Raw genomic sequence first — 27,998 nt, 5'->3', positions numbered from 1 at the left:
ATGAGGATCTCTGACAGCATGAGGTTTATTTTACCAGTGTAGGTGCGATTAGTAAACAATTTCAGTTTGAGCTCCTTCGTCCACAAAAGTGGTGAATTGTTCCAGTTAAAAAAAAGAAATAAAAGCAACACAGGTATTGCTTAAAGGTCATTTCATGGCTTGAAGCTTGGTCTCAGGTGTTCCTATGCCAGCTTTTAAAACATCTTTTCCTTGTTACATTCGCCCCTGTTAGGGCTCCAGTCGACTAATTTACAGTGCACCTGTCTGCTACTTGGCCTTAGTTGGTCTTCCCGTTCTCATGAGGTCTGCCAGCTTTGCTCCTGCGTGCTGCCTTCAACACCTTGCAGCAGCCACGGGCGATCTTGTGCATCCACATGATGTTCATGATGTCCAAGCAGATGCTGGAGCAGATCCATGCGAGACGTCCGCCGTAGGGCACCAGGTAAAACGCCTCGGAGCCGTAAACAGAATACATGCGGCTGTAGTAGACGGGCATGACGGCCACACGCACCATAAAAAATACCAGGGCCATGGCCACACCGTTTGCCATGTTGGGTCGGGAGGTCCTTGGGTAACCTAGAACCTCAAAGAACCAGCTGCAAGCACAACAACAACACAGAGGGTTGACAAAACTTTCTGCTAGGGTGGAATTTGGTGATGGAACCTTCTATTGTGAAATTCATTTGAAATAACTTAGTGTATAGGCCTAACAATTTGGTGATGAGAAAGTGGACAGAAAAAAAAGTGTGGTGTTTATTGTTGAGTCCAACTTGTATTGTTTTTATATATTACTATGTTCAGCCCACCTCTATTATATTCTACAGCAAGGAAGTTATTTAGTTTCTGTGAACAGTTTGTTTATATCCTTTAGAGTGGGGGTGTATATTACCTTAAATCTGGCGATACAATTCACTCACATTCTACGCAAGTATAACTGACATCCGGAAGGTCATTGGTCGATTCTGGGGATACGAATGCAATCAATTTGAAGCAGTATGCAGTATCTAAACTGAGCAGCATATAAATATCACTGCACAGCGCCCACATGTATATATATATATATATATATATATATATATATATATATATATATATATATATATATATATATATATATATATACATATACACATACACATGTGGGCGCTGTGCAGTGATATTATTTATATGCTGCTCAGTTTAGATACTGCATACTGCTTCAAATTGATTGCATCGGTCGATATCGCTAATTATCACATCTTTTTTGTTTCAAATTTTAAACTTCAATTTTCTGTGAATCAGTAAATAACTTTTACTTTAATCCTTATTCAAATATGAAAGTACATTCATACCTCTACTTACAAATGCCTCTAGGGACAAAATTTTCAGGTTACAAAACCTTTTGAGATGCAAATGAGTGCCTCAAGGTAGTTACAAAAACGTCAATACATTTTCTGTATCCATTACGCGGCCATTTCTTTAAGTTGGATGAACTTACCTCATTTTAACCCAAGTTAACAAATGTTAGATTTTTGAAAAGTTTTCATAACATTTGCATAAAATGGGGAAACTCCTTGATATCAAGAAAATAAAACAATTACTGGCTGTCCTCAAATGAGGACAATGGGTTAAAATGAGTTAAGAATTTTTTCAAAAAGGGTGGTGTTTGTGCACAGGTATTTAAGGGGCATTTAAAAAAAAAGAAAAAGAAAATGACCGGGAGACTTCACTTGGATTTTTTAGTGGGTCAGCACAGTGTTGTCCTGCATCTCACAATCGCTCATTTTGGCTGTGGTATAGTCGTCTGTTGTATATGCTCTGTATTAGCTGCTCAATAGCGAACCATGCTAAAAATAGTAGTTTGTTCCTTACCATCTTCTTCTACTGAACAGTGGTGTGGAACTAGTATTCACGTCGCATCAGAGCCCCCGTTCTGTGTGGTGTAATTGTAGTTTAAACTTATTGAATTTTATTGTAAGTTTTTTTTATTATTATTGTTGTGCCCTGCGATCGGCTGGCCACCTGTACAGGGTGTCCCCCGCCTCTGGCCCGAAGTCAGCTGGGATAGGCTCCAGCACCCCCCGCGACCCTAGTGATCATAAAGCGGTTCAGAAAATGAATGGATGTTGAGGAAAAAATATTTGATGATAATTATTGTTAACGTAGGGCCGCCTCGTGGTGTAGAGGTTCACTTGCCAGGCGCGGGCTCAATTCCCGCTGGTGGCGGTATGATTGGGAGTGTGTTTGGTTGTTTGTCTCTCTGTGTGCCCTACGACTGACTAGCGACCAGTCTAGGGTGTAATTTGCCTTACGACCGACGACAGTCTACAGCAAGCCCCGCAACCCTTTCGAGGATGGGCGGAATGGAAGATTAATGATGTTGATATAATAATAATAATAATAATAATAATAATAAAAATAATAAATCGGACATAGGCTTTGTCATGACGATATTGTGAACGTTTCATCGCCCAGGTCTACTTCAATGCTAAATTGTGTCCTAACTGTTATTTTACTCATTTCTATCTTGTTTGAGAATTCATGTAAAGTGTTCAATATTATTACGGAGATTGTACCATCTTTCTTGTATGAATATTGTGCCAATTTATTTATATTTATTTGGCATTAAATGAGTTGATTCATGTAAGAGCCCACAATACCTCTTAAATGTACATAATTGACCTCTCACAAACTCCGCCCCCCCCCCCCCCCCAAATACTGACCAGTCAAACGTCCGAGCAACTGTTACTAAAAAAACCTTTACCATTCCCCTACTGTCACAATGCTTATTTCCGTGTTTTCATTAGGCATTACCTGCCTGCCAATAGTCATACAACTTTACACAAGCCTCAGAAAGGCTAAATAAACAGCGGATGTCCAAAATGGTTAAGTGAGGTGTATTTACCGGATGTAAATTGAACACGAGGTCCCCCAAGAGGTTATCTGGGAGGTGTGCATTACGTCGATCACCAAAGTACTAGTGGTAGATCGCCTGAGAGATTTGATCCAGTCTGGTAGTTTCCTTCAGGCCTAAACAATGTTCCGTTTGTACCATGAGGACAACGTGCCCACCGCAATATTCACACTTTTTTGAAAATGCTAATCTGACTCAATTAAAAATCGTTAAGGTCTCACCAGGATCTATGTGTGATGCTGAGAGCCTGTCAAAACTGCTTCTTAAGGCTTCCTTCCCTTTGATGGTGAAATTTTGGGCCTTTTTGTTGTTAATCAGGCATCTGAGTTGCCCTCCAAGCGACCTCTGTGACACAACAACTGCGATAGATAGTACCATTGGAGTCACAAACCTTGACGGAGTAACAACAGTAAGTGGGGCGGAGCTTTTGCGAAAGGTCAATTGCAGCTACATTTTCGGTAAAAGAGGAAATGCTAAAAAAGGAACCTTAGATTTTTTTTAGGCCACTTGCTAACGTAATGGTACGTACCGCTGGTTCACACAAGGAGTAGAAAACTCGGCGAGCAGGCGGAAGTTAGCAAAATAAGGCAACATGCCTTGGCCCTGCAGGTGAGAGAGTAAGAAAGGGAAAACAACAAGACATAAAAAGGTACACAAACAGGAGCGAGTATAAATCAGAATGATCTCACCCCAGACAAAAGTAAGAGGTATGGTATATTACAACAAATATAAAGTAGATTTCACATACAATACCGTCCTAACAAGGTTGGCATGGAATGTAACTTGTTTTAGCTGCCCTCAAGGGGACAAAAGTTGAACTCACAATCATGAGGTACCATCATTTGAGACTTTAAGCAACATGTTCACATGATTTTTATACCTCCAAACACACATTAAGCCAAATGGAAGGAACAGCCTTATAAAAAATAAAAATAAAAAATAAAATTGTCTTGGTCAGAATTTTCTTTCCTGGTAAATTTTCAAGTCCAATTGTGCTTGAGTGTTAAAGAGTGCTCACATTCAATTGTAAAAGTAGTTAAATACAATAAAGTAGAGGCATAGAAACCTAGTAAAACAATAGTAGTGCAAAAATGCAGGTTATGATATTAAAAAAGGCCTTTAAGATATTTTGTCCGAAACTGTCATTTGTGCCATTTTTATTCCAAGGATTTTGAAAATTAAATTGTTTCTGGACTTGAAAGACTGTTAATTTTGGGAGAAATTGCATTCCATGCTGCATCAACTCTCTAATCCAACATTTTTTAAAATTTCTTTTACATCAATGCACTGTTTTCAATTTTATTTATTTGCCTCGTTTTTGTTTAACTTTTGTCGCAAACTGCAAACCACAATTTGTGTATCATAATTGTAAAATTTTATGTTGCGAAACTCAGAAAAATGTTGAGGCCAATGAGTGTTTATTGCATTGAGCAAGGTTGGCATTCTTTTTGTTTTGGAGATTGGAGCAGGGGTGGCCATGTCTGGTCCTCGAGAGCCCCTATCCAGTCTGTTTACCATGTCTCCCTCCACCAACACACCTGAATCAAATAATCGGGATCGGTTTGAAGCTTGGTCATTTGATTCAGGTGTGGTAGAGGAGTCAGATATAAGAAAACAGACTGCATAGGGGCTCTCAAGGACCAGACTTGGCCACCCCTGCTCTAATCTCTAAAACAATTTGAGATATTTTGATACACAAATTGTGGTTTGCCATTTGCCACAAAAGATGAAGAAAAACGAGGCAAATAAATATTATTGAAAATACGGCATTGATGTAAAATATAAAAAAAAAATAATCTGAATCTCTTTATTAAATGTGTTATAAAATGTTATTACTGGGTAACATATTTCACTCAAGGCACTGCAACCAGGATCAAAACTGTGAAGCGTCCGGGTGCCTGTACATTGGGTTTCACTCCAGTAGACAAGGACCTGACTGCAATTAACCTGTTGATGGGTTGGAAATAAAACCTGCACCTACTAGTAGGCCCTTTGTGGAATAGTTTGCCCTTCCATGATAGCCCCTACTGATGACTCCCTCATTCTGCTGGGGGAATTCAATGTTCATGCAGGCAAAGACAAAGAGACCTGGAGGGGCTTCATTGGGAAGAACAGTGCCCTTGAGCAGAAGCTGAGCGATGTTTTATTGTTGGACGTCTGTGCTTATTGCGGATTGTCAATGATAATCACTATGTTCAGACATAAGGGTGTCTATATGTGCACTTAGCACCATCAGAACACCCTAGGCTGCAGTTCAATGATAGACCTTGTTTTCGTTTCAACCGATCACTAGCTGGTGGTGAGTTGGTGCCGATGGTGGGGGAAGATGCTTGCCTGCTAGACCCAAACATTTTGTGACGGTCAGCTGGCAAAGCCTGGCTGAGTCCCCTATCAGAGTTCAAACTCTCATCTATGCCCATGTCCAGGGAGAGGCGAGGGACATTTGAGTCCAAGTGAACCATGTTCTGCACCTCTTTTGCTGAGTTGCAGCCGTAAGGTGGTCAGTCTCTGTCGTGGCTGCAATACCACAACACCAGTTGTAAGGGATGCCACCAAGCTGAAGAAGCAACTTTTTTTTACACCACCAAAACTCTGTAAAGTGAGGCCCGGGCACTGCAAACCTTGGCTCAGGATGTTGTGAGTCAGTGGGCCGAATACTTTGAAGAAAGCCTCAAATCAAGCGACTTGCTCTCTAATGAGGAACCAGAGCCTGATGAGTGTGAGGTGGATTCTTCTATTTCTGGGGGCGAAGTCACTAAGGAGAGTAAAAAGCTCTTCTGTGGCAAAGCCCCAGGGGTGGATGAGATCCACCCAGAGTTTCTAAAGCCCCTGGATGTTGTGGGGTTGTTTTGGTTGGCACGCCTCTGCAACCTTATGTGGACATCGGTAGTTCTTCTGGATTGGCAGACCGGGGTGGTGGTCCCCCTTTTCAAAAAGGTAAACCGGTGGGTGTGTTCAAATTATTGGGAGATCACACTCCTCAGCCTCCATGGGAAGGTCTTTTTAGAGGTACTGGAGGCATCTGCAGTGTTGTGGAGTCTGTATTGTTCCCTTGTGATGAAGGAGTTGAGCTGAAAGGCAAAGCTATCAATTTACCGGTCAATCTATGTTCTTATCCTCATCTATGGTCACGGCCTGGGGCCATGACAAAAAGAACAAGATCTTGTATACAAGCGGCCAAAATAAGCTTCCTCTATCGGGTTGTGGGCTTCCTTACTCAGGAAATACACTGGAAGTGCTGCGTTGCATCTGCATCACGACTAAGAAAACGACTCACACCAAATTCAACTGGTTAAGAATGTCTGTCAAACAGATAAAATCATGTTCTCACAAGAATGCGCAAATTCCAGCGCAATGTCTTGATCATGCCTTCCACAGAAACGTCCCACAGTGAATCCCACTTATGAATAAATTGGTGAAATTTGTCGGATTGATTAGTATGCTTGTGAATAGCTACGAAGTTCGTGAACACAAAAAAACGCAAGCTATTTATGAGCCTTTAAAGAGAGCGAGGAGCAGTCATTCAAGAAGGGTTTGGAGTAGATTCGCTGCTCCTCCACTCGAAAGGAGCCAGATTAGGTGGCTCGAGCATTTGATTAGAATGCCTCTTGGACCTCTCTGGTGAGGCGTGCGTCCCACGAGAATACTTTGGGATCTTCCCAGAAGAGCTGGATCATGTGACTGGGAGAAGAAAGTCTGGTTTTCCCTGTTAAAGCTGTTGCACCTGCCACCCAACATCGGATAAGCCGGAGAAAATAGATGGCTGGACAACATCTACATTGGGTTGCCAGATAAATGTATTGCAATTCAGTGATTATCGTTTTCTGCGTTATCATAGCAATATTGTATTTTTATCAAAAAAGACCGACACCAACAACAACACATTAAGGTTAGCATTCATGTGAACGTAGAGCATGTGTGGTCTACAACCTACTGTATGTCTATTGTTCTTATCGTTCATTTACATCGCCTATCTCAGCATTCTTTGCTGTTAATCATGCATCTGAGCTGTCCTCCCAGTGAACCTCCAAGACAAAGAACTGATCTTCTAATTGGCTGTTTAGTGGAGGGCGGGACATCTGTTGTAAGCACATAATCAAAACAATACCAACCAAAATCGCTTAGTATCAACTTTTAAAAGAAGATCACGACCTAACCACTGAGAAACATGTTAGAGTGCATTTCCAGAAAACGTGTTAATGTTTTAAAATCGATTAAAAGATTATGGTAATTTAATGAATAATTTTTGTACAATTCTTCCATATGGCTCCTTTAAGCACCATACAAAAAGGAAACTTACCTCTGAGGCTGAAATAAAAGCTTTTCATTACAGCATACTTATTAGGTGATAGAAATCAGTGTAGACTCTGTTGTCAACTACTTTCCACCTAGCACGAGCATGCTAATACCTCTAGGAACTGGTAAGTCCATACTGTGACTGGGCATCACATCTGCTCAGTTCAACCAAACAGCAATAACAGCAGACAAGAAAGGATTAAAATGAGGAGCATATCCCTATCTAGATCAAGAGCTCCCTTCATGACACACATTACATACCCACCCCCTTTTTGGTAGTTTTTGCATGAACTTTGTTTTTACAGGCCAACTTGGTAGTTTTTGCATGTGGATATTGAAGAGGAGTGATTAATGTTAGAGACAAAGATAAGAACAAAAGCAACATAAAATGCCTCTAAATATGTAAATAAGCAAATATGAAGTGACAGTACAAACACTGAGAAAATGTGCATGCATCTTAAAGTTGCATAGGTGTAATATTAAGATTTGTAGGGGTTAAAACTCATTCTTTTCTTCAAGACTTCTACACAACAATAAAAAATAAGCAAAAATCACTGATGCTTATTTTACCTCAGATGCTTAAAATGATTGAATATATGCCCCTACATGCTTTAATGAGGTTAATCCATATTGTCATTTTAACATAACCATTTACATACAGAGCATACGTAACCAACTTAACTAATAAAACCTTGACAACAAATGACTTAACATGGTATCCAAAATTGATGAAATGAACCCTACAGAAAGTCAACTTTGGTTCGCATTCACAGAAAAAAAATGTTTTCCACCAGTTTTAACTTCTTACGACAGTGATGAGTGTCCAGTAACAGTATGGATGTGTTCTAAAATTGTTACGTGGGCTAGTTCTGCTTTCCCAAAATATACTGTTGTATTGTTAATATACAGCTATAAGTAGTACTTTTTTTTTTAAAGAAAAAGAAGTAATCTAATTATTTATCAGTGTTCATGAGTTTTTAACTCACATGGCACATTCACGCCAAAAATTCTGAAGTTACATTAAATAAAAATATTTCTGCTGCCTCACGTGGCTAAAAATTGTACACGGTGAAGACAAGTGGCATTATTAGTAACAGGGAGGCATGCATTTATTTTACAAGCCATACAACCATTTTAGTGACAATGACATGAACTAAGTAAGAAGAAATAAACAGAATGGGCTTATGATTTGCATCACTGTAGTGACTATCGTATTTTCTCGCATATTGACCTCCTCCAAGTAGAAGCGGTACCCTAAAAATTGCTTTAAAATCGTAGAATTTTACGATTTCTCTCGTATAAGACAATTACTGGTTCACAAATTTCACTTTCATATTGATGGTTTTAATAGGGAGTACAAGTTTGTCACTAAGAAGGGAAAATCGTAAGAAAAATCATCGCACATGGTATTTTTTAGATACTTTATGAATTGAAAGAATCGTCTGCTGGATTGCACATTATTTGAGTCAATATCATAAGGATGTTAAATTCAAAAAGGAAGTCACGCGAGCAGTACAACCAGGATATGTGTCCGTAGCGGTCTAGTTTTGTCATGCCATCCCTAATCACAAAGTCTCTGGATGCAATAATAGCAAGGTTTTATTATAGCACACATTACGCAGGTATCAAGGCTGATATTTTAATGATCGACCGCAAGACCTTCGATCAGCCTTAACAACTATTCGGATGTGGTAAACACTACGAACACATGTATCAAGGCTAATCACATCTGGCCAGTCAGAGCAAGTTTAACTACCGGTATAAAGGTAAATGAGCAATGGCAGGCACAAGTGAGTTTTTTCATGTTTTATGCAAGAGAGTTTATTTTTTTTCTTGAATTTCATTCATAGATGAGAAAATAAATTTTGTTTAGCGTGTTATCTGTTTATATTATCTCTATTTTGAAATAATTAACCGTATCGGCCGCATTGTCTTGCGATATGTCGTTTCGTCTTTGTCACCTTGCAGTTCCGTGCACTTCAAGTTTAATTTGTGCATATATAAGCTGTACCCTTGATTCAGTCATCATTTTCTTTTTGTTACAAATAAGGCTTATATGCGAGAACATACGGTAGAGATCCAGTCTTGACTACAGTCATACCTCTACTTACGAATGCCTCTAGGTACCAAATTTTCAGGTTACGAAAAACTTTGATATGCAATTGACCGTCCCAATATATGAAAACAAGATCCAAGTTGGGAAATCCCCAAAACATAAATGCATTTCCTGTATTCGTTATTTTATTTTCAAACTGTCCCGGTAACATTGCGACCTGATTTACTTCTTCTCACAACAACAACTCTTTTGACCGCCGTTTGTTGTATTTGCGAATGAAATAAATAATCATCGAAAAACAACATAAAGTGGCGTGCGGTTGACTGATATTGCAAGGCAATATGACCAGCTGTAAACCCATCTCCTAGCATTGCTACGCTATTGAAGCAGATGGAAGCATAAAAAGCGACAACTCCTTGGCATGTCCTCTCTGTACTGAACGACGAGATAGAGATTGTTAGACTTTTGGAGTTCTATTTAATGCTAAGTTGTTTTGAATTCAATTTGAAGTTGTTTAGATGTGTGTTTATGGTCATGTGTTCGTGTGCTAACGTTAGCTTCTTCCTTACTGTACTGTAACTACTCCAAGAATAGACAATGTTTTTGCATGCTTGTTATTAATTCTAATACATTAATAAATAATTTTCTAATCATTTTCATTCATTTTTGTCTGTTTCTCCCATCTTTCATACAAATGTGGGACACTTTGATTATTTTTAAAGAGTTAAGTTACTATATTTTTATGTAACGTGGAACAAATTACAGAATTTACATATATGAACTGCTCTACTTACGAAAAATTCAAGTTACGAAACAAGTTCAGGAACCAATTAATTTCGTAAGTAGAGCTACGACTGTATTTTATTATTTTATTACTTTCAGTTGTGAATAGGAAGATATTTGGAATTATTGAAATTAAATTAGTTCCTACTGCCGGGCAAAAACTAAAGTCAGGGTAATGCATGCTGTACAGCCTTTTGAAAATAATAATTTATTACGTGGGGCCCAGACAATTTTTGAGATTAAAAAAGCATTTAGTGGCTCTGCAAGGTTTTCCATTGGAGGCCATTGCAAGAGGAAGGGCATAGCAGAACGAGGTTAAACTCAAGGCTTCAGCACAAAAATGCATGACAAACGGTATCGTCGATATGCAGCTAGTTGTTAGGTTAAACAAAGTTTGTTCACATGCATGCTAACAGATACTCTGAAGGAACCTCTTGTCGGCATGCAAGGCAGGTGTCAAGCTAAAAAAATATATCTGGAGAGAAGTGGGGTAAGTAAAACATGAATTATAAAGATTAAGATGGGGCAGAGAAGGGGAGAAGGACGGTAGAGAGAATAGGAGTGGGTTCAAAAGCCATTACCATTGTTGAGCATTCCATGCAAAAAATACCATATATTTAATCATTTCATTCATCTAACCGAGAACTGACGATTTAGAGAGTTTGAGACCAAACCAAGAGTGAACAGCAATGTCAGAGTGAGTTACAGCTATCAACAACCAGTTGAGCATTGAATAAATTCCATTTTATGATGCATGAGTATTTCATCAAATGTTCAAGAAAAAACATTAAATGTTATTGTCATAACAGTGAAAAGGAGAAGTAGAGGAGTACTGAGACAGCAGACTTGTCCCTGTGACCTCAATACCCCAAAAATGTAATCTGATTTATGTAGTAAACATGCTGCAAGTTTGATAATGATTCCTTAAATCGTTCTTTAGTTATCTTTAACACTAATACACACAAAGACAGAGAGACATGGAACTAAATACATAACCTCCGCCTTCAGTAGGTTCCAGCTTTTAGTAGACTAACGACTAGGTAAATAGGTGTGTGTTAAGATTATTTTCAGTATAATTTCTGAACAAATCAGCAACGCTTGAAGAACCGGCCCCAATTTAGTAAAGTCACAGTTACACTACTTGACCCACAGTGATGGAAAAAAAGTATTTGCCTCCTTCTCCATTTTTTTGGTTTGTTGCAGTTTCTCTATCTGTAATGTGTAAGATCAATTTTATAAAGGAACCAAAATGTATTCAAAGCAGTCTGGCTATGTATATATAAAAAAAGTTCCCCCTAAACCAGTACCAACTGAAATGAAATGTTTTCTATAATTAACTGGATCTTTCATAAGTCTGTGGACATATGTAGTTTAATTCAGCAACTGGATTTTCGTTCACGAATGGCCTTTAATCCCATACCATTTTAATGAAATTAAAATATAGATGTTTACAAGCCCAAAAAAAGTAACATTTTTATTTTGTTTAAGCCTTTTCACCTGTGCGCTTCAGCTTGAAGTCATGAAACAATTACAGAAAGATTTCAAGGTCCTCAAGTAGAAAAAAATAGTAAAAAGCCCCAGATCCTCACACTAGCACGACCATGGTATTTTGTTCTAAAAAAAACAAAACGATCCGTTACATTTATGGCAGACACAGATCTAAAGAGGTCAGCGTTTAGCTTGTAAATCCATAGAATATTCTATTTTTGTTCTTAGCAGTGTTAACAGTGGTTTCCACCTTTGAACTCTGCATGGGTACCATTTTTGCTGTCGGGTCATGCGCACAGACCTTCAATTACAGTAAGGGAGACCAGCAGTTATTTAGATTTAGTTCCATTGTGACCTTCTGAATCAAGTGTCAGTGTGTTCCTGGAATAATTTTGGCAAGTCACCCTTGTAATCCCTGTCAACATTCTTCGTTGCAATCCTTAAAACTGACAAAGGACCTTGTACCAATTCGCAAATTGATAGAAGTAATTCACTTAATTTCTCAAGTGTTATTGACTCTCGTTAGATTGTGGCAATTGGAGAAACTGCTTTAGACTTCCCTGAAGGTCGAACTTTAAGATAGTATTAAAATAAAAGAAATTTTTCCCTTTTTGTATTTGACTTTTAGGCCATTTCTGCTACAGTAGTTCATATGCAATAAGTAACTCTCATGCATAAAAAGGTTTATTAAGTAATACTTGGGGTGTATTTTAGTCTCCGAGGAGTGTTTGGTAACAAACGACTCATCTTATCTCATTTTCTGAACTGCTTTATCCTCATTAGGGTTGTGAGGGGTGCTGGAGCCTATCCCAGCTGACTTTGAGCCAGAGGCAGGGGACACCCTGGATCAATGGCCAGCCAATCGCAGGGCACGAGGAGACAGGCAGCCACGCACACACTCTTACCTAGGGGCATTTTAGAGTGTCCAATCAGCCTACCATGCATGTTTTTGGAATGTGTGAAGAAACCGAAGTATCCGAAGTATCCGAAGAAAACCCATGCAAGTCCGAGGAGAACATCCAAACTCCCCACAGGTGAACTGACCTCGCGCCGCCCGGCCGCCCTCCCTCAAACAATTTGTAAGTCATCCGAAATTGCTCCTTGAGTCACATAAGTTTTCTCCTAATGTACTCCTATTTCGAAGGATGTTCATCAACCTTGCCTATGACATTGTACTGACCTAGGATAACTTCACAAGGATTTCTGGTTGTCAGTTTACTAAAAATTGCAAGACTGCCAGGACACTGCTGTTCACCCTTGATCGGCCCCTTCCCGTCTTGCCTGCACGTTCTGCTATTGGACAACAGGGCACTCACCAGTACATAGTAGTAAGCATACAACGCTGCCAGATGGTGCACTACAAAAAACTTGTCTCCAATCGCCTTCCAATAGTAAAATATTAGCAACAGATCTGGAAAACAGAAAGATAAAACGATAAAAGAGGGTTAGAACATTCAAAGAGAAAATTGCACACATACAATCAGGCCATTAAATAAATAATCTCTGAAAGCATTTGGACAGAAAATAAAAAACGTAACATCACTGTCAGATAATAAAAAAACACAAATGCCTGAACTGGGACAATACTGTTAAACAGTGGTCTCCAAACTATTCCACAAAGGGCCGCAGTGGGTGCGGGTTTTCATTCCAACCCATAAAGAGGACACCTTTTCACCAATCTGTTCTCCTACAAGTGCAATCAGTGGATTACAGTCAGGTGCTTCTTGTTTTCTGCTGAAATCTCATTGGTCAAACTGTTTATGCTAGAACGGTTGGAACAAAAACCTGCACCCACACCGGCCCTCGAGGACTGGTTTGGGGACCCCTGCTGTTAAATATGCTGATTCCATCTTGGTTTACAAAATCTTCCATCACATTGCAAGAAATTGTAAAAAAAAAAAAATCCAACCGATCAAAAAAGAGCTCGTTCTAGAGGTGACTGGATAATTCCCTTCAGAAAGAGTACATTTAGCCAACCGCCTTCTCTGTTCATGCCTCACTTACCTGGAACTCAATATCAATTACCATACGTGAACTCCGGTCTCTGAACCTCTTTGCCAATCATCTTAAAGCCTGGCTGCTGGATGAACAACACTGTGATCCCAACCTGTACCTGTGGTACTTGTGTATGTCTAATCGTTTCTATGCTGCTTTCTAGTTTTTTGTCCTGTATTACCACTTAATTGATTTTATTTTCAACCGGCTCAAGGCACGAAAGATGGAACTTAGCCTTTAGCTATACTCTTACATATTTAGATATACATGTTCATTAACAAGGTGGCCCGGGGGCTGAGTGGTTAGCGCGTTGGCCACAGAGTGGGGGACCTGGGTTCAAATCCAGGTCGGTCCACCTATGTCGAGTTTGCATGTTCTCTGCGTGGGTTTTCTCCGGGTACTCCGGTTTCCTCGCACATTCCAAAGACATGCATGGTAGGCTGATTGGACACTCTAAATTGCCTCTAGGTATGAGTGTGGGCGTGAATGGTTGTTTGTCTCCTAGTTCCCCCGCCTTTGGCCCGAAGTCAGCTGGGATAGGCTCCAGCACCTCTCGCGACCCTAGTGAGGATATAGCGGTTCAGAAAATGAGATGAGATGCGAGCCTGGGGCAATCTTACGGTGGACGCCGTCGCCCATATTCGAAAAAAGAGCTTTCTGAGCGGACGGCCGGGAGCATCGGGGTAGCGGAGAAAATGGTGGAATTTCCCAGAAATGTTTTAAAGTGCAAGTTGTGGGTAATGTTATGGCGGATGAGATAACCTTTATGTAAAAATAGAGCTCTCTGAGGGGACGGCCAGGAGCCTCGGGGTAGTGAAGCTGATGGTGGAATTTCCCAAAAATGTTTGAAAAGTGAAAGCACTGTGTGACGTTACGGCAGACACCGTCGCCTATTTCTGAAAATAGAGCTCTTTGGACGAGTAAGACGGCTTTATTGTGCGCCAAAAACCTCTCGCGAAAGTTCCTCCTGAAAAGCTCCCCTACGTTGTCCCCTGAAGATTCCATTGATGATCCAATCCCTCTCGTATCTGACGACAAAGTACTAAAGCTCCCAATAACCTGTTTTTTTCCATTTAAATCAAGCATCACTCTGATTACAGTACTTAAAGCATTTACATTTTTAATATACAGACGCTCCCCTACTTACGAACATACGACTTACGAACAACGGTACATACGAACATGTCTGCAAATTGCGTTTATGTCAAAAAATGTTCGTAAGTTCGATTTTGTATTTTTTTCCCCGAGTAGTGCTTCTTTCCGTCACTAATACGCCTGGCGCTGTGAGGGCTCAGCTCACCCAGCATCTACCTTCTTTGTTGCAATGCGGAAGTGCGTGAACGTATCTCCAGTGCGCAAAGAACCTTTTTCATTTGTATCATTAAATATCTCGTGCATCCATTATTGAATATGGTTGGTAAAAAGCGAAAGGCTTCTATTGAGGGAGTTGCAAGGAAGAGGCAAGCCATTTCATTTGAAACGAGTGGCAATAATAACGAAGCTTGATGCGCGTGAGAGTGGTGAGCGTTTCACGGGCATACAACTTGAATCGTTCGACCGTCAGTACCATTTATAAACAGAAAGATCGAGCAGCAGGACCCAAATATTGAACGTTGCACAAAGTTTGCAAATCAATTGAATGATGCCATACAGTGCTACCGCATCATTTATGATGAAAAAATGAAGAAAACTGTGCAATCGTCGTTAGATCGCTTCTTTTGGCCAGTTTCTAATACATAAATCTCTCTCTCTCTCTGTCTCTATACAGTACTGTACATATTCTCTAAATTTTATTAAATGTTTTTTTCAGTACAAACCAATGCGTGTTACTTATACAAGCCTTAAACATACAAATGCACTTATATAAACCTTCAATATACTTATATATGCCTTAAACATAAATTATAATACAAAATATAGCACTGAATCAACTTACAAACAAATTCAACTTATGAACAATCGCTCGGAACCTAACTCGTTCGTAAGTAGGGGAGCGTCTGTATAGATTAAATGTAGATATGAATTAGTCTTTTCATATATGTTGGAATAATGATTAATATCAGTAAATCATTATTAGTAATATTTAATTAAAATTGGAAGACATCTTTCACATATCTGGTTACAAGTTGCAAGGAGCTACACTCATAACGCCACTTCGTTCCTGAGCATTTCTGACGTGTAGTATATTTTCATCGTATTTAGTCGCGACAAATGGAAAACATTTCAATGTAATCTGATTCAAAACAATTGCCATTATTAGATTGAAACCAAAACACCTGCGTAAGAATTTGCAGTATAAGCATAAAATTGAACCGAGCCAAAACAACGTTGTAAGGAATTGCATAATATTTTCATTCATTTTCTATTTTAATATAGAACCAAAACATTTTATAAAAAAAAATTCTAGATAATTGTACTTGTGTACTTGTATTTTTGTATAGGTGCAAAAATATATAGTAGGGTAGTAATATTAGGGGTGACTTTTTCGATTATCTCCGCCATGTCTGGTCCACATTTTCTGCGAGATGACTGTATTCTCCCTTTATTGAATGAATCAAACTCAAACTGAGACAAACAAAACGGAGAACTTAAAATTTGAAGGCTTCACATTGTTTTAGAAGCTACTGTGGGACTTTACTTACCCGATATGAGGTAGCCTGTTGTGATGGCAACATTAGTCTTAACTAGAGTAGGATCTCCCCTGTTGAAAAGGGAAACAATGTACATTAGGAATTCATATTTTTTTAAAGTTTCTATGTTCAGAGGCCCGGCGGATGAGTGGTTAGCGCGTCGGCCTCACTGCTCTGGGGTCCTGGGTTCAAATCCAGATCGGTCCACCTGTGTGGAATTTGGATCTCCTCCCCGGACCTGCGTAGGTTTCCTCCAAGTACTCTGGTTTCCTCCCACATTCCAAAAACATGCCTGGCAGGCTGATTGAACACTCTAAATTGCTCCTAGGTATGAGTTTGAGTATGCATGGTTGTCCGCCTCCTTGTGCCCAGCGATCGGCTGGCCACCGATTCAGGGCGTCCCCCGCCTCTGGCACGGAGTCAGCTGGGATATGCTCCAGCACCCCCGTGGCCCTAATGAGGATAAAGCGGTTCAGAAAATGAATGAATGAACAAGGTGCACCCCAACTGATTGGGCACAGTGTCCATTTTAGAATTTTTTTAATACTTTTAAGTGCCTCTATAGGTGTGAAAATATAGTAAAGCTTTAACCAGACGGGGGAAAAAGACAGCCAGTGGGAGGCCAGCAGAGTGTAAGGGAACTTACACTGTAAAGCAAGACTCAACAATCCCGTGACAATCTCAAAATAAAATAACGGATATAGGAAATGTATGGAAGTTTTAGGGGATTTCGTACTTTGGATCTTGTTTTGATATAAAAGAAGAGAAATTAGCATATTAGGGGATTTAAGTTTCCCTTCTGCAGGGCAGGTTGACGGACGTTTTGAAATAATAATAATAATTTAAAAAAACTATTCAAAGTCGATTCCCTTTTAACAATGTTTCTATTATCCAACAGACAAACGTCATCAAAGTGGGCGATTGCACGACTCATTAACACATTTTTTGGATGTGTGTTTTTCTACAAAGACAAAACGTCCAGGAAATTTCACCAGCATTTCTTTGATTTTTGCTGTTGGAATGCTCGCTGCTTTCTCCTGTATTGCAGAGTGTTCCATTAACTCTAGTTCATTCAGTTTGGTTGTTTTTCTGTTCCAGGTGTGATTCAAGTTGATCCTGCAGTCCTTGCTAACCTACAGCGTACTGTACATGTAAATAAAGATAAAAGAGATGTACAATTTTTCAATTTTTACTGTGTGCTAATCTATAATCAAATTGAATAAAATTTATTATCCTTATTATTTTAATGGTTTTTGAAATTACCGTAGTTTGTGATGCTTAAATGGCTACTTTATAAAGACACACAAGCTTCAGGTCTCTTAGTTAGAGCGTTTCATTAACTATTTTGGTGCAGGCAATTCACTCTCAGCTGCTCATTGTTCTCTGGTCAGTGTCGTAGTCGTTTCTAATTTGGGTGAGTTTGGAAATTCAATCTGACTTCTTTACTACTTGTAGAGTGAGAGTGATCTATTAAATTCCAAGAGCGCTTTGAGTTACCGAGTAAGCATGCAGGCACGGGGAGAACATGCAAACTCTACATAGAAAGGGCCTGTTAAGTATTAGTTTGGTCAGTGTTTGTTGTTGTTTTTTTCTCATGCGATCTGTCCTTGTGATTGCCCATTGAGTTCACCTGTCGTTTGCCTGACCCTGGTTGCGGCCTCTTGTGTGGCCCATGTGTTTCTGATTATCTCGTCAACCCATGTCTGTCTATTTAAACCCTGTGTATTTGTTAATCCTTGTCAGATCGTCTTGTGTAAACTGGTGTTCAAGTGTGTTCTCCCCACGTCCAGAGCTCCTCATTTACCCGTGTCTTCTCTCTTAGGTTTGGTTTTGTTCTTTGGTTATTAAGTCGTTGTAATTTTTGAGGACCTTCCTCAGGTATTAAAGTTTTGTAAGTGCACCCTAACTCCCCGTCTTCACCTGCTTCCATGTATTTGGGTCCTACCACGCTTCACAAGCCGCAAACATAACAGGGCCGAAACCACAAGCCATTGAACCCTTGACCTCAGAACTGTGAGACAGACGTGCTACTATGCTGCCACTTTCTGGAGTTAAATTATTTTTATAAAAGGCTCAAAAATAAGAAACTCACCAGACTGGGTCTTTGTTGACGGCGTCATCAAATAACAAAATGTAAAGACAGAAGATTCCCACTACCAGAGCGTGAAGAGTAGAGACTGTCCTGAAAATACATAATCAACACAATCAATTATTACATTACTGTATTATTAATACATTAATAAGATATAGTGCTCTGCGATTGGCTGGGCAACAATTCAGGATGTCCTCCGCCTGGTGCCTGTAGTTAGCTGGGTTAGGCTCAAGTACCCAGTACTCGGACGTTTGGTCGCCGGACGTTTGGTCGCCCGGACGTTTGGTCGCCCGGACGTTTGGTCGCCCGGACGTTTGGTCGCCCGGACGTTTGGTCGCCCGGACGTTTGGTCGCCCGGACGTTTGGTCGCCCGGACGTTTGGTCGCCCGGACGTTTGGTCGCCCGGACGTTTGGTCGCTTGGACGTTTGGTCGCTTGGACGTTTGGTCGCCCAGACGTTTGGTCGCCCAGACGTTTGGTCGCCGGACGTTTGGTCGCCGGACGTTTGACAACATGACAGAGAGTTTACTGTTGAAACCAGTTCTCAAAATTATATTCATGAGAGAGTTTAATATCTACTGTTGAAACCACCTCTCAAAATTATATTCACCCAGGCGACCAAACGTCCGTTCACGCCAGTACCCCCCGTGACCCTTATGAGGATAAGCGGTTCAGAAAATGAATGAATAATCAGATATAAAATTCAAACATGTCACTGTAGTCATTAGTTTGTAAATCATTAGTTCTGCTTCAGGGCTTCTCAGTGAGCTTTAAGCTTTTTGGTCAAATACATTAGATGTTTGCCTGACAGGGAGCCACAAAGATCCAGCACAATAGTGAGAGATTAAACACAGCAGAGGGGTCAGGCTCAACAGTTACAATTCCAAGACACAGTGGCATTTGCATCGATTGCTCAGTCGTAGAAGACCCCGCCCTCCTCATAGCCTAGACCTATATTCACGAATCATTGCTTTTTATTTGCCCCTCATAAACCTCAGCACCATTTCATTTTTATGAGTGCTATCAGTGAGTAATAAAGTGAGAATGAGTGATGATGAAAATGAGTGAGTCATGCACGGTGTTGAGTTTAGAATTCTATCTGCTGTATCATCTCCAAACAATCTGCAGGGCAAAGCACTCCAAGATCTAAGGACGTTCCATACACTCTGCAATGTTCTAATTATACAGTGCCGTGAAAAAGTATTTGCCCCTTCCTGATTTCTGTGTTTTTGCGTATTTATCACATACACACAGGTTTCAGAACATCAAATCAATTTTCGTATGACATAGAGACAACCCATGTAAAAAGAAAATGCAGTTTCTAAATGATGATTGTATTTACCAAGGCGCCGCCATCTTACCTAGGGATAACAAACGAGACCGCTACAGACACACGTCCTGGTTGTACTGCTCACGTGACTTCCTTTTTGAATTTGTCTACGTGCAGGCAACACACTTTAGGAACGTGCAATCCAGCAGACGATCCTTTCAATTTATACGGTATAGCAGAAATACCATGTGCGCTGATTTTTCTCAAGATTTTCCCTTCTAAATAACACATTTGTACTCCCTATTAAAAGCATGAATATGGAGGTAAAATTTGTGAATCGGGCGGCGTCTTATACGAGAGAAATTGTAAAATTCAACAATTTTATGGCAATTTTATGGGTACGGCTTATACGCAAAGGGGGCTAATATGCGAGAAAATACAGTAATTTCCAATTTAGGAAATGACCCTTGTTCCAACAAGATTATACTGGTGATCCAACATAGTACTATAATACTGTTAATGTCAAAACCTATATGACCAAATTAGCACGTAGCTAAATTATTATTATTATTATTTTAAAGGTAGATTTTTTTTCCAAAAATGTTTAGGAAGAATTTGAAATGATCAAGTCAAGAGTATCACAATACACTCACCTTGAGTTCCATTCCACCTTCTGCTTGTCGCTAAGGCCCAGAAAACCCGGGCTGATGCGTATTGACATCCACGGGCTGACTTTGTGAAAGAGCCACTGGAAGGTGAAGAAGCTGGTCACCGAGATGGTGAAGATAAACTGGCTGAATGTTTCCATGGCCACCCGATTCCACTGTGGAAGGGAGAAAAATAATGTATCCAGGTATGCACATGCAAGTATTGCAAATACTATACTGGAGAGTTTTTGCTGTTTTTACATTGAAACTGAAATGTAATTATTACAGTATATCTTGTCTTCCCATATGGCCTGATGGGTTGTGAAAACTCACTTTGGACCTGCTGTTCCCTATTATTAAACCAAATCTAGACTAGGAAGGAAATTAATAATCAGAATCAATATTTTCTAGAATAAAATTGTGTCTTAAAGCAAATGTTCATGCTATTTACCATTATATTATATTATTGATTGATTTAATTAAGTAATAATTAAATATTAATGAACATATTTATATTCATGTTAATAAACATATGTATGTAAATATGTAAAATTGTAGCTGCAGGCTAATTTCAATCTTTAATCCCTTGTGTTGGTACAAGATAAACAATAACACACACTAGACACACACACAGGTAGCACAATTTTAGACAGCGTCGTGATTGCAATTTTGTTCGTCTAACAGCCAGGCTTTAACATGATTGGCGAAGACGTTCAGAGACAGGAGTTCACGTATGTTAATTGGTATTGACTTCCAGGTATGTGAGGCATGGACAGAGAAGGTGCTGATTACTTTCATATTTGAATAAGGAGGAAAGTAATTTATTTACATATTCACAGAAGTTTGAAGTTTCAAATTTGTAACAAAAAGATGCTATAGTTATCGTGATAATAAGAATTCGACTGATATATTTTTATCGTGATAACAGTTTTTGTCATATCGCCCAGCTCTTAATTGCCATTTCACAAATATTGCATTTCCTTTATTTCCTTCTTTGTCTCCTTCAGAGCCCCAACCCGTCCCTTACTTTCAGCGTCAAAACTCACGACAGGGTCTACTACATGCTGGCCCCTTCACCTGAAGCCATGAGGATCTGGATGGATGTGATTGTTACAGGCGCTGAAGGATACACACAATTCATGTTGTAGAGAAGTGGTTGTGGAATGCACATCTCAAAATCTCTTTGTTCCTTATTTTAACACTGTTTTTAAATATTGTAATGACAGTATTGGAACATCTATAGCTCCCACTCAGATGACAAAGTAAAAAAAGATACAAATCTGAGGCCTTTGTCCAACTACAATTTTAGACAGCGTCGTGATTGCAATTTTGTTCGTCTAACAGCCAGGCTTTAACATGATTGGCGAAGACGTTCAGAGACAGGAGTTCACGTATGTTAATTGGTATTGAGTTCCAAGTATGTGCGGCGCAGACAGAGAAGGTGCTTTGGCGGAAAGCACTCTTTTTGAAGGGAACTACACAGTCACCTCTAGTGCCAGCCCTTGTTGGTGTGTTGGAAATTTTTGAACAAAATCTTGGGGGAGGAGGGGCCTTGTGTTGGAAGATTTTGTAGACTAAGGTGGCATCTGCATATTTAACAGTATTGTTCCAATCCAATTGTGTTTCTTTAATACCTAACAGTGGTGGTGTGTTTTGGCTTTCTGTCCAATACTTTCAAAGCCTGCTTATAAATTGTTTCAATTGGTTTTAGTGTTGTTTTGCAGGCCGATGACCAACTTATTAGGAAGTCGTGTGATATGATCATTGTGTCAAAATATAATTTTGCTGACTCAGGTGTTAAATTGTTTCTAATGTACCTAAAATTGGACAAATTGAATTTAATTTTATTTAGCGTGTTTTTATCTGTCGTTTGAAGGAAAGTTGAGAGTCAAGAGTGATTCCTAAGTATTTAAATTCTTGGACTACATTGATTGTTTTTCCCTGGACAAAAATGTTGGGGGTCGCTGTTTTTTGTCGCTCTTTTTGAGAAGTACATACAGACAGTCTTAGATATGTTTAATTGTAGTTCAAGCCAGTTATTGAGTTCTTGTGCAGCATGTTTTTGGTCTTTAGCGTGGAGATATAGGACAGGTATCATCAGCGTACATTTGGCAGGTGACAGTTGAAGGACAGCAGCTTGGCAGATCATTTATGTAGAGACTGAAGAGCAGTGGGCCTAGCACTGATCCCTGCGGTACCCCACGACTGTTATTCCCCAACGTAGATTTTGTGTTTTGTATCCTGATGCACTGTGATCTCACAGAAAAGTATGATTCAATCTAATTTAGGGTGCTTGGTGAGAAATTAAAATTAGATAGTTTAGTCAACAGTATCTATCTGGTGGTTGATGGTGTTAAATGCCTTTTTGGATCAATGAAGACTGCACCAATGATCCCGCCTTTATCTAGTTTTGATTTTATGTTTTCTAGAAAGAAGTAAACCGCCGTTTCGGTAGAATTGCAGCCTGTTAAGGGTGTATGGACTGCTGTTAATGTGATCCACAATTTGCTCCACTACTATTTATTCCAAGACTTTTGAGATGGCTGGAAGGATGCTTATAGGTCTCTAGTTGTTTGTTAATGTGGGGTTCCCTGATTTAAGGACCGATGTGATAACTGAGCACTTCCAGGGTTCAAGGAACAGACTCTCGTTTTTGGATTTGTTTACAATAGTGGTTAATGGAGCTGGCGGCCCGGTGGGGCAAATGGTTAGCACGTCGGCCTCACAGCTCTGGGGTCCTGGGTTCAAATCCAGGTCATGTCCATCTGTGTGGAGTTTGCATGTTCTCCCTGGGCCTGCGTGGGTTTCCTCTGGGTACTCTGGTTTCCTCCCACATTCCAAAAACATGCATGGTTGGGTAATTGGACACTCTAAATTGCCCGTAGGTATGGGTGTGAGTGTGCATGGTTGTTTGTCTCCTTGTGCCCTGCGATCGGCTGGCCACCGATTCAGGGTGTTCCTCGCCTCTGGCCCGGAGATAGCTGGGATTGGCTCCAGCAACCCCCGTGACCCTAATGAGGATAAAGCGGTTGAGAAAATGAGATGAGAATGAGTTAATGGAGCTGTGAGAGATTCTTTGTGGTATTTCAGAAATGTTACATCCATGTTAAACACATCTTTTGCTTTGGAGCTTTTGAGGCCAGATACCGACCGCTTTTTAAACTTGTGACTGAGAAACAATGTTCAGATTAAGAATGGGTTCATTGGTGTTTAGCGGTTGTGGTGGTTGATATTCTATTTGAGGGGTGGAAGGTGTCAGTTCTTTAATGGAGTCTAGAAAGTATTCATTTAAAGTTGTGGCTATGTCCTTTGGCTCACGGATTGTTTTCTCCTTCAATTGTAGTTCCTTTATTTGTTTGTTTCCTGCCAGTTTTTTAAAATATTTTTCCAGATCTCTTTTGTGTTCCCTTTTGTGGTGTTAATTATGTTTATGAAGAAATTGGATTTTGCAGTTCGAATTTCTTTTATTACTTTGTTTCTTAGAGAAGTAAATGTCTGTCTGCCATTAATTCTTTTTGTTTTCAGTGATGTTTTGAGAGCATGGTCTAGTTTTTTCATTAATGTCTATATGTCTTCATTTAACCATGGGAGGTGATTCTTTTTTGATGGTTTTGTTTTAATTTTTCTTGTGAATGCAGACACTGTCGCGGATAATGTTCATGAAAGTGTTGCAGCTGTCATTAGTATGGTTATGGTAGAGATAATCATCCCAATTGATTTTGTTTAACGCCTGTGTCAGATTTGGGATCTCGCTTTTTGGTACTCTCATCTGCTCTGATATGTTTTTTGGGCACATTTTTAGGAAGCTTTTTTGAGAATAGAATGAGGTTGATAGACCTGCAATCATATTGAATGTCTTTTGGATCCTCTTATACTTATTGGAAATGAGCAGATCTACTATGAAGACCCGAATAATCGTATGCCTACGATTATTTTTTCAACTCAAATTTTCGCATGCCTACGATTCTTATTCGGGTGCCTACGATTATTAATTTTTGCCTCAATTAAGTCTGTGCAGCAGCAACATTGTTCTATGTCATTAACTTTCTACGTGTAAAGCACACGTGCTGTTTTTACTAACGTACTAGTAATAGTAAGAACGTGCAATTGCCACTGGTAGAGTTGCAATATACATAATTACAATGTCATACCTGTCAACCTGGGCCAATTCCTCCCCGTATTAATGATTGGAATTCCCCGTATTAAGCAATAGAAAACCGTACAAATGCAACGCGGCACATATTTACTCACATAGGGTGCACGTAAAAGTGTTATGGTCGCGCCGCGTTGTCGTGACGCGACCGTGAATGTATTCGGACCCAAGCGCTATGACTCATAGCTGCTTAAATAACGAAACAGGAAATGATTTAATCATTTCCTGTTTCGTGTGAAAGGGGAATGCGTGTGCGCATATCATGCTTAAAGCATGACAATATTAGCAGTTGACGATGACGTTTTCGTCTGCTACCAGTGACCGAGACGATCCGGATTAGAGCCGAAATGCGTAAAACGAGATCCGTTTTACAAAAAACATGCATCGAATCTGTTTAGACACTAATTATCTCGTGCCTACTAATATTCATTATTTTTGGAATTTTCCACTGCCTACTATTATTCCGGTGCCTACTATTATTAATTCATTTGGAATTTTCCACTCCCTACTATTATTCCAGTGCCTACTATTATTCGGGTCTTCATAGTATGCATGTTTCGGAAGGAGCAGTTAGTCTCGTAGGACTTTTGATTAGTTGCGTAAAGCAAATTTAGTAAACTGATTTCAACTGTCTCGGATTTGATTTATCGAGCCAGTTAATATATAAATCTCCAAGTAGGATAACCTCATTTTTTGTGTCGGATTCCCTAAGAAGGGCCCAAAGTTCCGTGTAGAATGTATTAGAGGCGGATGGAGGTTTATATATGCCAATCAGAGTAATTGACATCTGTGAGGATAGTAATATTTTAAGGCTGGTGCACGTCGACCCATTCTATTTGTTTACATTTAAGGTATTCCCTAATATAGAACATCACTCCCCCGCCACGGTTCCCCATACAGTCCCTTCTGAAAATAGTGTATCCCGCTATTTGCAATCCTGCCATCGGTGAGTTTACATTTAGCCAGGTCTCGGTTAAGCATAAAAAAATCAAGGTTTGAGTTACTTACTAGATTATGTATTTGGCCTGGCAAATGAGTGGTTAGTGCGACGGCCTCACAGTTCTGGGGTCCTGGGTTCAAATCCAGGTCGGTTAACCTGTGTGTAGTTTGCATGTTCTCCCAGGCTTGCGTGGGTTTTCTCTGGGTACGGTGGTACCTCGACATACGAGTGCCCCGACATACAATTTGAGATACGAGTGAAATATCGGGCAAATATTTATCTTGAGATACGAGACGCGAGAGGCTGCTCATAAGAACATTATGGGCACTGTCTCACTCCGCAACTCCCTCGTGTAATGTCTCTACGAGCACTGGGCAAAGTGTTGCATTTTTTTCAGTGTTTTTTTTCCTTGTTAGACAGTGCGAATGGCGGAGCGATCGCTAATACGAGAGGAGTATATATTACGTCTCGTTGGCAAGTGGTCGTGCGTTATCCTATTGTGAGGACATCTGTGTGCATCGTTTTCGGAATATTTTGAAGGGAATACGAAAGCAAACAACCCTCGATAGGTTGCATCTGAAAGTCACGGTGGAGGTGGGCCAAATAGAACCAACCCGGGAGAAGAAAGGTATCAAAATTTAAAACAAAATTAGAATTAAGTTTAGTGTAAGGTTAGATTAAACTTATTTTTGAGTGTCTGCATCATAATCCAATTTCATTTAAATTTGTTTATGTTACAAGCGCGTTGCCGTGCAAAAAGTCTCCCACTCCTCTCTCCCCTCCGCGAAAATTGTCTAATTTTAGTACTATTAAACACATTTTAGCACTATTAAACACATTTTAGTACTATTAAACACATTTTAGTACTATTAAACACATTTTAGTACTATTAAACACATTTTAGTACTATTAAACCACTAGTTATTTGTTACTTTGTTAATAGATGGCGAATTAGAACAAATAAAAATGTTTTTCCAATCCAATATCCTGTTTTTGGTGTTTTTTCAGAGCGTTGAAACGAATTAATTTGTTTTTAGTTCATTTCTATGGGAAACATTCATTTGCGTTACGAGTAAATCGACATACGAGCTCAGTCCCGGAACGAATTAAGCTTGTATCTCAAGGTACCACTGTACTCTGGTTTCCTCCCACATTCCAAAGACATGCATTGGTATGAGTGTGAATGGTTGTCCCTCTGCTGGTGCTCTGCGATTGGCTGGCCAACCATTCAGGATGTCCTCCGCCTCTGGCCGATAGTCAGCTGGGATAGGCTCCAGCACCCCCCGCGACCCCAGTGAGGATAAAGCGGTTCAGAAAATGAGATAAGATGAGACCTAGGCGTGTTGCCTCGTGTTACCACCTGCATTTTCAGTGTATAATGTATAGAATGCGCTTGCGTAAAACGTGTTGGTGGAAAACGATGGGCCGCCTGCTACATAGATCATCTCTCTGTGACACTCACAAACAGCGATAGTGCTTTCACTTTTTTCCCCCACATACAAGACCCCCGCGCAAGGCGAAATGACGACGCATAGTCTCGGCGGACTTGTCGTTGGGGTTTATTGAGAAAATGGAACGTACGCACTTACCTTACGACTTTCATGAAGACGTCTTGCCTTGCACTCCCTCAGCTGCTAAAGGTTGATGAGGCTGGCAAAAGTGGAGCACACTCGGTGTCACACCCACGGTCATCATATCGGTCCATGCTCGATTAAAACGCACATGTACATGTAAGCTAAAGGAGAGAAGCAGTGGACGAAGACTGCGTCTAGCAGGCAATGTTTACCCACAAACCGTGACTATGGCTAACGTGCATATTTGCAATGGTGTGCTTCTGCGAATGTTTTTTAGAGGGGCGTTTTGTGATTGGTTCCTGCTTGAGGCAAGGACCCACCCCAATTTATCTTTGCTCTTTCGGGCTCAAGTTACTGCAGCGTTCTTAAAGCTATATTACATCGAAAAATATTCAGCATCACTATTTTTAGCCAACGCTTGGTGACTTCAAAACCAACCACATGGCCCACTGTTAAAATTTCAACATTTTACAGAACGCATAATTTACACAGACTACTTATTACGGAAAACATAAAAATTGAAGACAAGTGTATGTACTATATACATGTAAACTGTAGTTGATGACTATACAATGCTTTAATATAGGGGAGATGTGGGTTGCTTGTCACCCTTGCTATCTAAATTAACTATCAGCAATAGAATGATAATAATTGAACCCGGAAAAACTGCATTGTTTAGTACTCAGAAGGCAAACATATTATTTGGTAAGCGCCAATTACTTTATTTTAGGGACAATTTCAACATTGTATGATCTGTATCTTGCAATAAATTTGTTTGTAAAAGGTAGAAATAAAAAGGTGAGGATAAAGATGTTTTGATTTCACATTCTACAGCTAGGCAGCCCAGTGGATGAGTGGTTAGCGTGTCAGACTCACAGCTCTGGGGTCCTGGGTTCAAATCCAGGTCAGTCCACCCGTGTGTTTACATGTTCTCCCCGGACCTGCGCGGCTTTCTCCGGGTACTTTGCTTTCCTCCCACAATCGAAAGACATGAATGGTAGGCTGATCACACTCTAAATTGCCCCTAGGTATGAGTGTGAGAGTGATTGGTTGTTTGTCTCTTTGTGCCCTGCGATTGGTTGGCTACCGATTCTCGGTGTCCTGCGCCTCTGGCCCGAAGTCAGCTGGAATAGGCTCCACTACCCACCGCGACCCTATTGAGGATAAAGCGGTTTGGACAGT

At 40.1% G+C, this 27,998-nt stretch overlaps 1 protein-coding gene across 2 annotated transcripts; it reads right to left on the bottom strand.

The window, feature by feature from the left end:
* Positions 1-9: 9 nt before the first annotated feature.
* tlcd4a (TLC domain containing 4a) lies at positions 10-27,101 on the bottom strand. 2 transcript variants are annotated; one of them, XM_077624091.1, is made up of 7 exons: positions 26,832-27,101; positions 20,156-20,325; positions 18,234-18,323; positions 16,154-16,212; positions 12,833-12,927; positions 3,423-3,496; positions 10-596 (listed from the first exon to the last, which is right to left on the bottom strand). In XM_077624091.1, exons 2-7 carry the CDS (start codon positions 20,308-20,310, stop codon positions 278-280), a joined length of 792 nt encoding a protein of 263 aa, XP_077480217.1. In that variant the 5' UTR covers positions 20,311-20,325; positions 26,832-27,101; the 3' UTR covers positions 10-277. The 2 variants fall into 2 exon arrangements, with proteins under 2 accessions (XP_077480217.1, XP_077480218.1); XM_077624092.1 differs by having other exon boundaries at positions 10-576.
* Positions 27,102-27,998: the final 897 nt, after the last annotated feature.

The sequence above is a fragment of the Stigmatopora argus genome, chromosome 17, assembly GCF_051989625.1.
Source record: "Stigmatopora argus isolate UIUO_Sarg chromosome 17, RoL_Sarg_1.0, whole genome shotgun sequence".
Lineage (NCBI taxonomy): Eukaryota > Metazoa > Chordata > Actinopteri > Syngnathiformes > Syngnathidae > Stigmatopora > Stigmatopora argus.
Note: the sequence above shows the minus strand (reverse complement) of the source record. Positions and strands in the feature narration are given on the sequence as shown.

Excerpts from the sequence above, each read along its gene's own strand:
- tlcd4a (XM_077624091.1), bottom strand. The coding sequence starts at position 20,310 with ATGGAAACATTCAGCCAGTTTATCTTCACCATCTCGGTGACCAGCTTC. Across the intron at positions 16,213-18,233 it reads GTCAACAAAGACCCAGTCTG|GGGAGATCCTACTCTAGTTA; the intron begins GTGAGTTTCTTA and ends CCTTTTCAACAG. Across the intron at positions 3,497-12,832 it reads ATGCTTACTACTATGTACTG|GGCCAAGGCATGTTGCCTTA; the intron begins GTGAGTGCCCTG and ends TCTCACCTGCAG.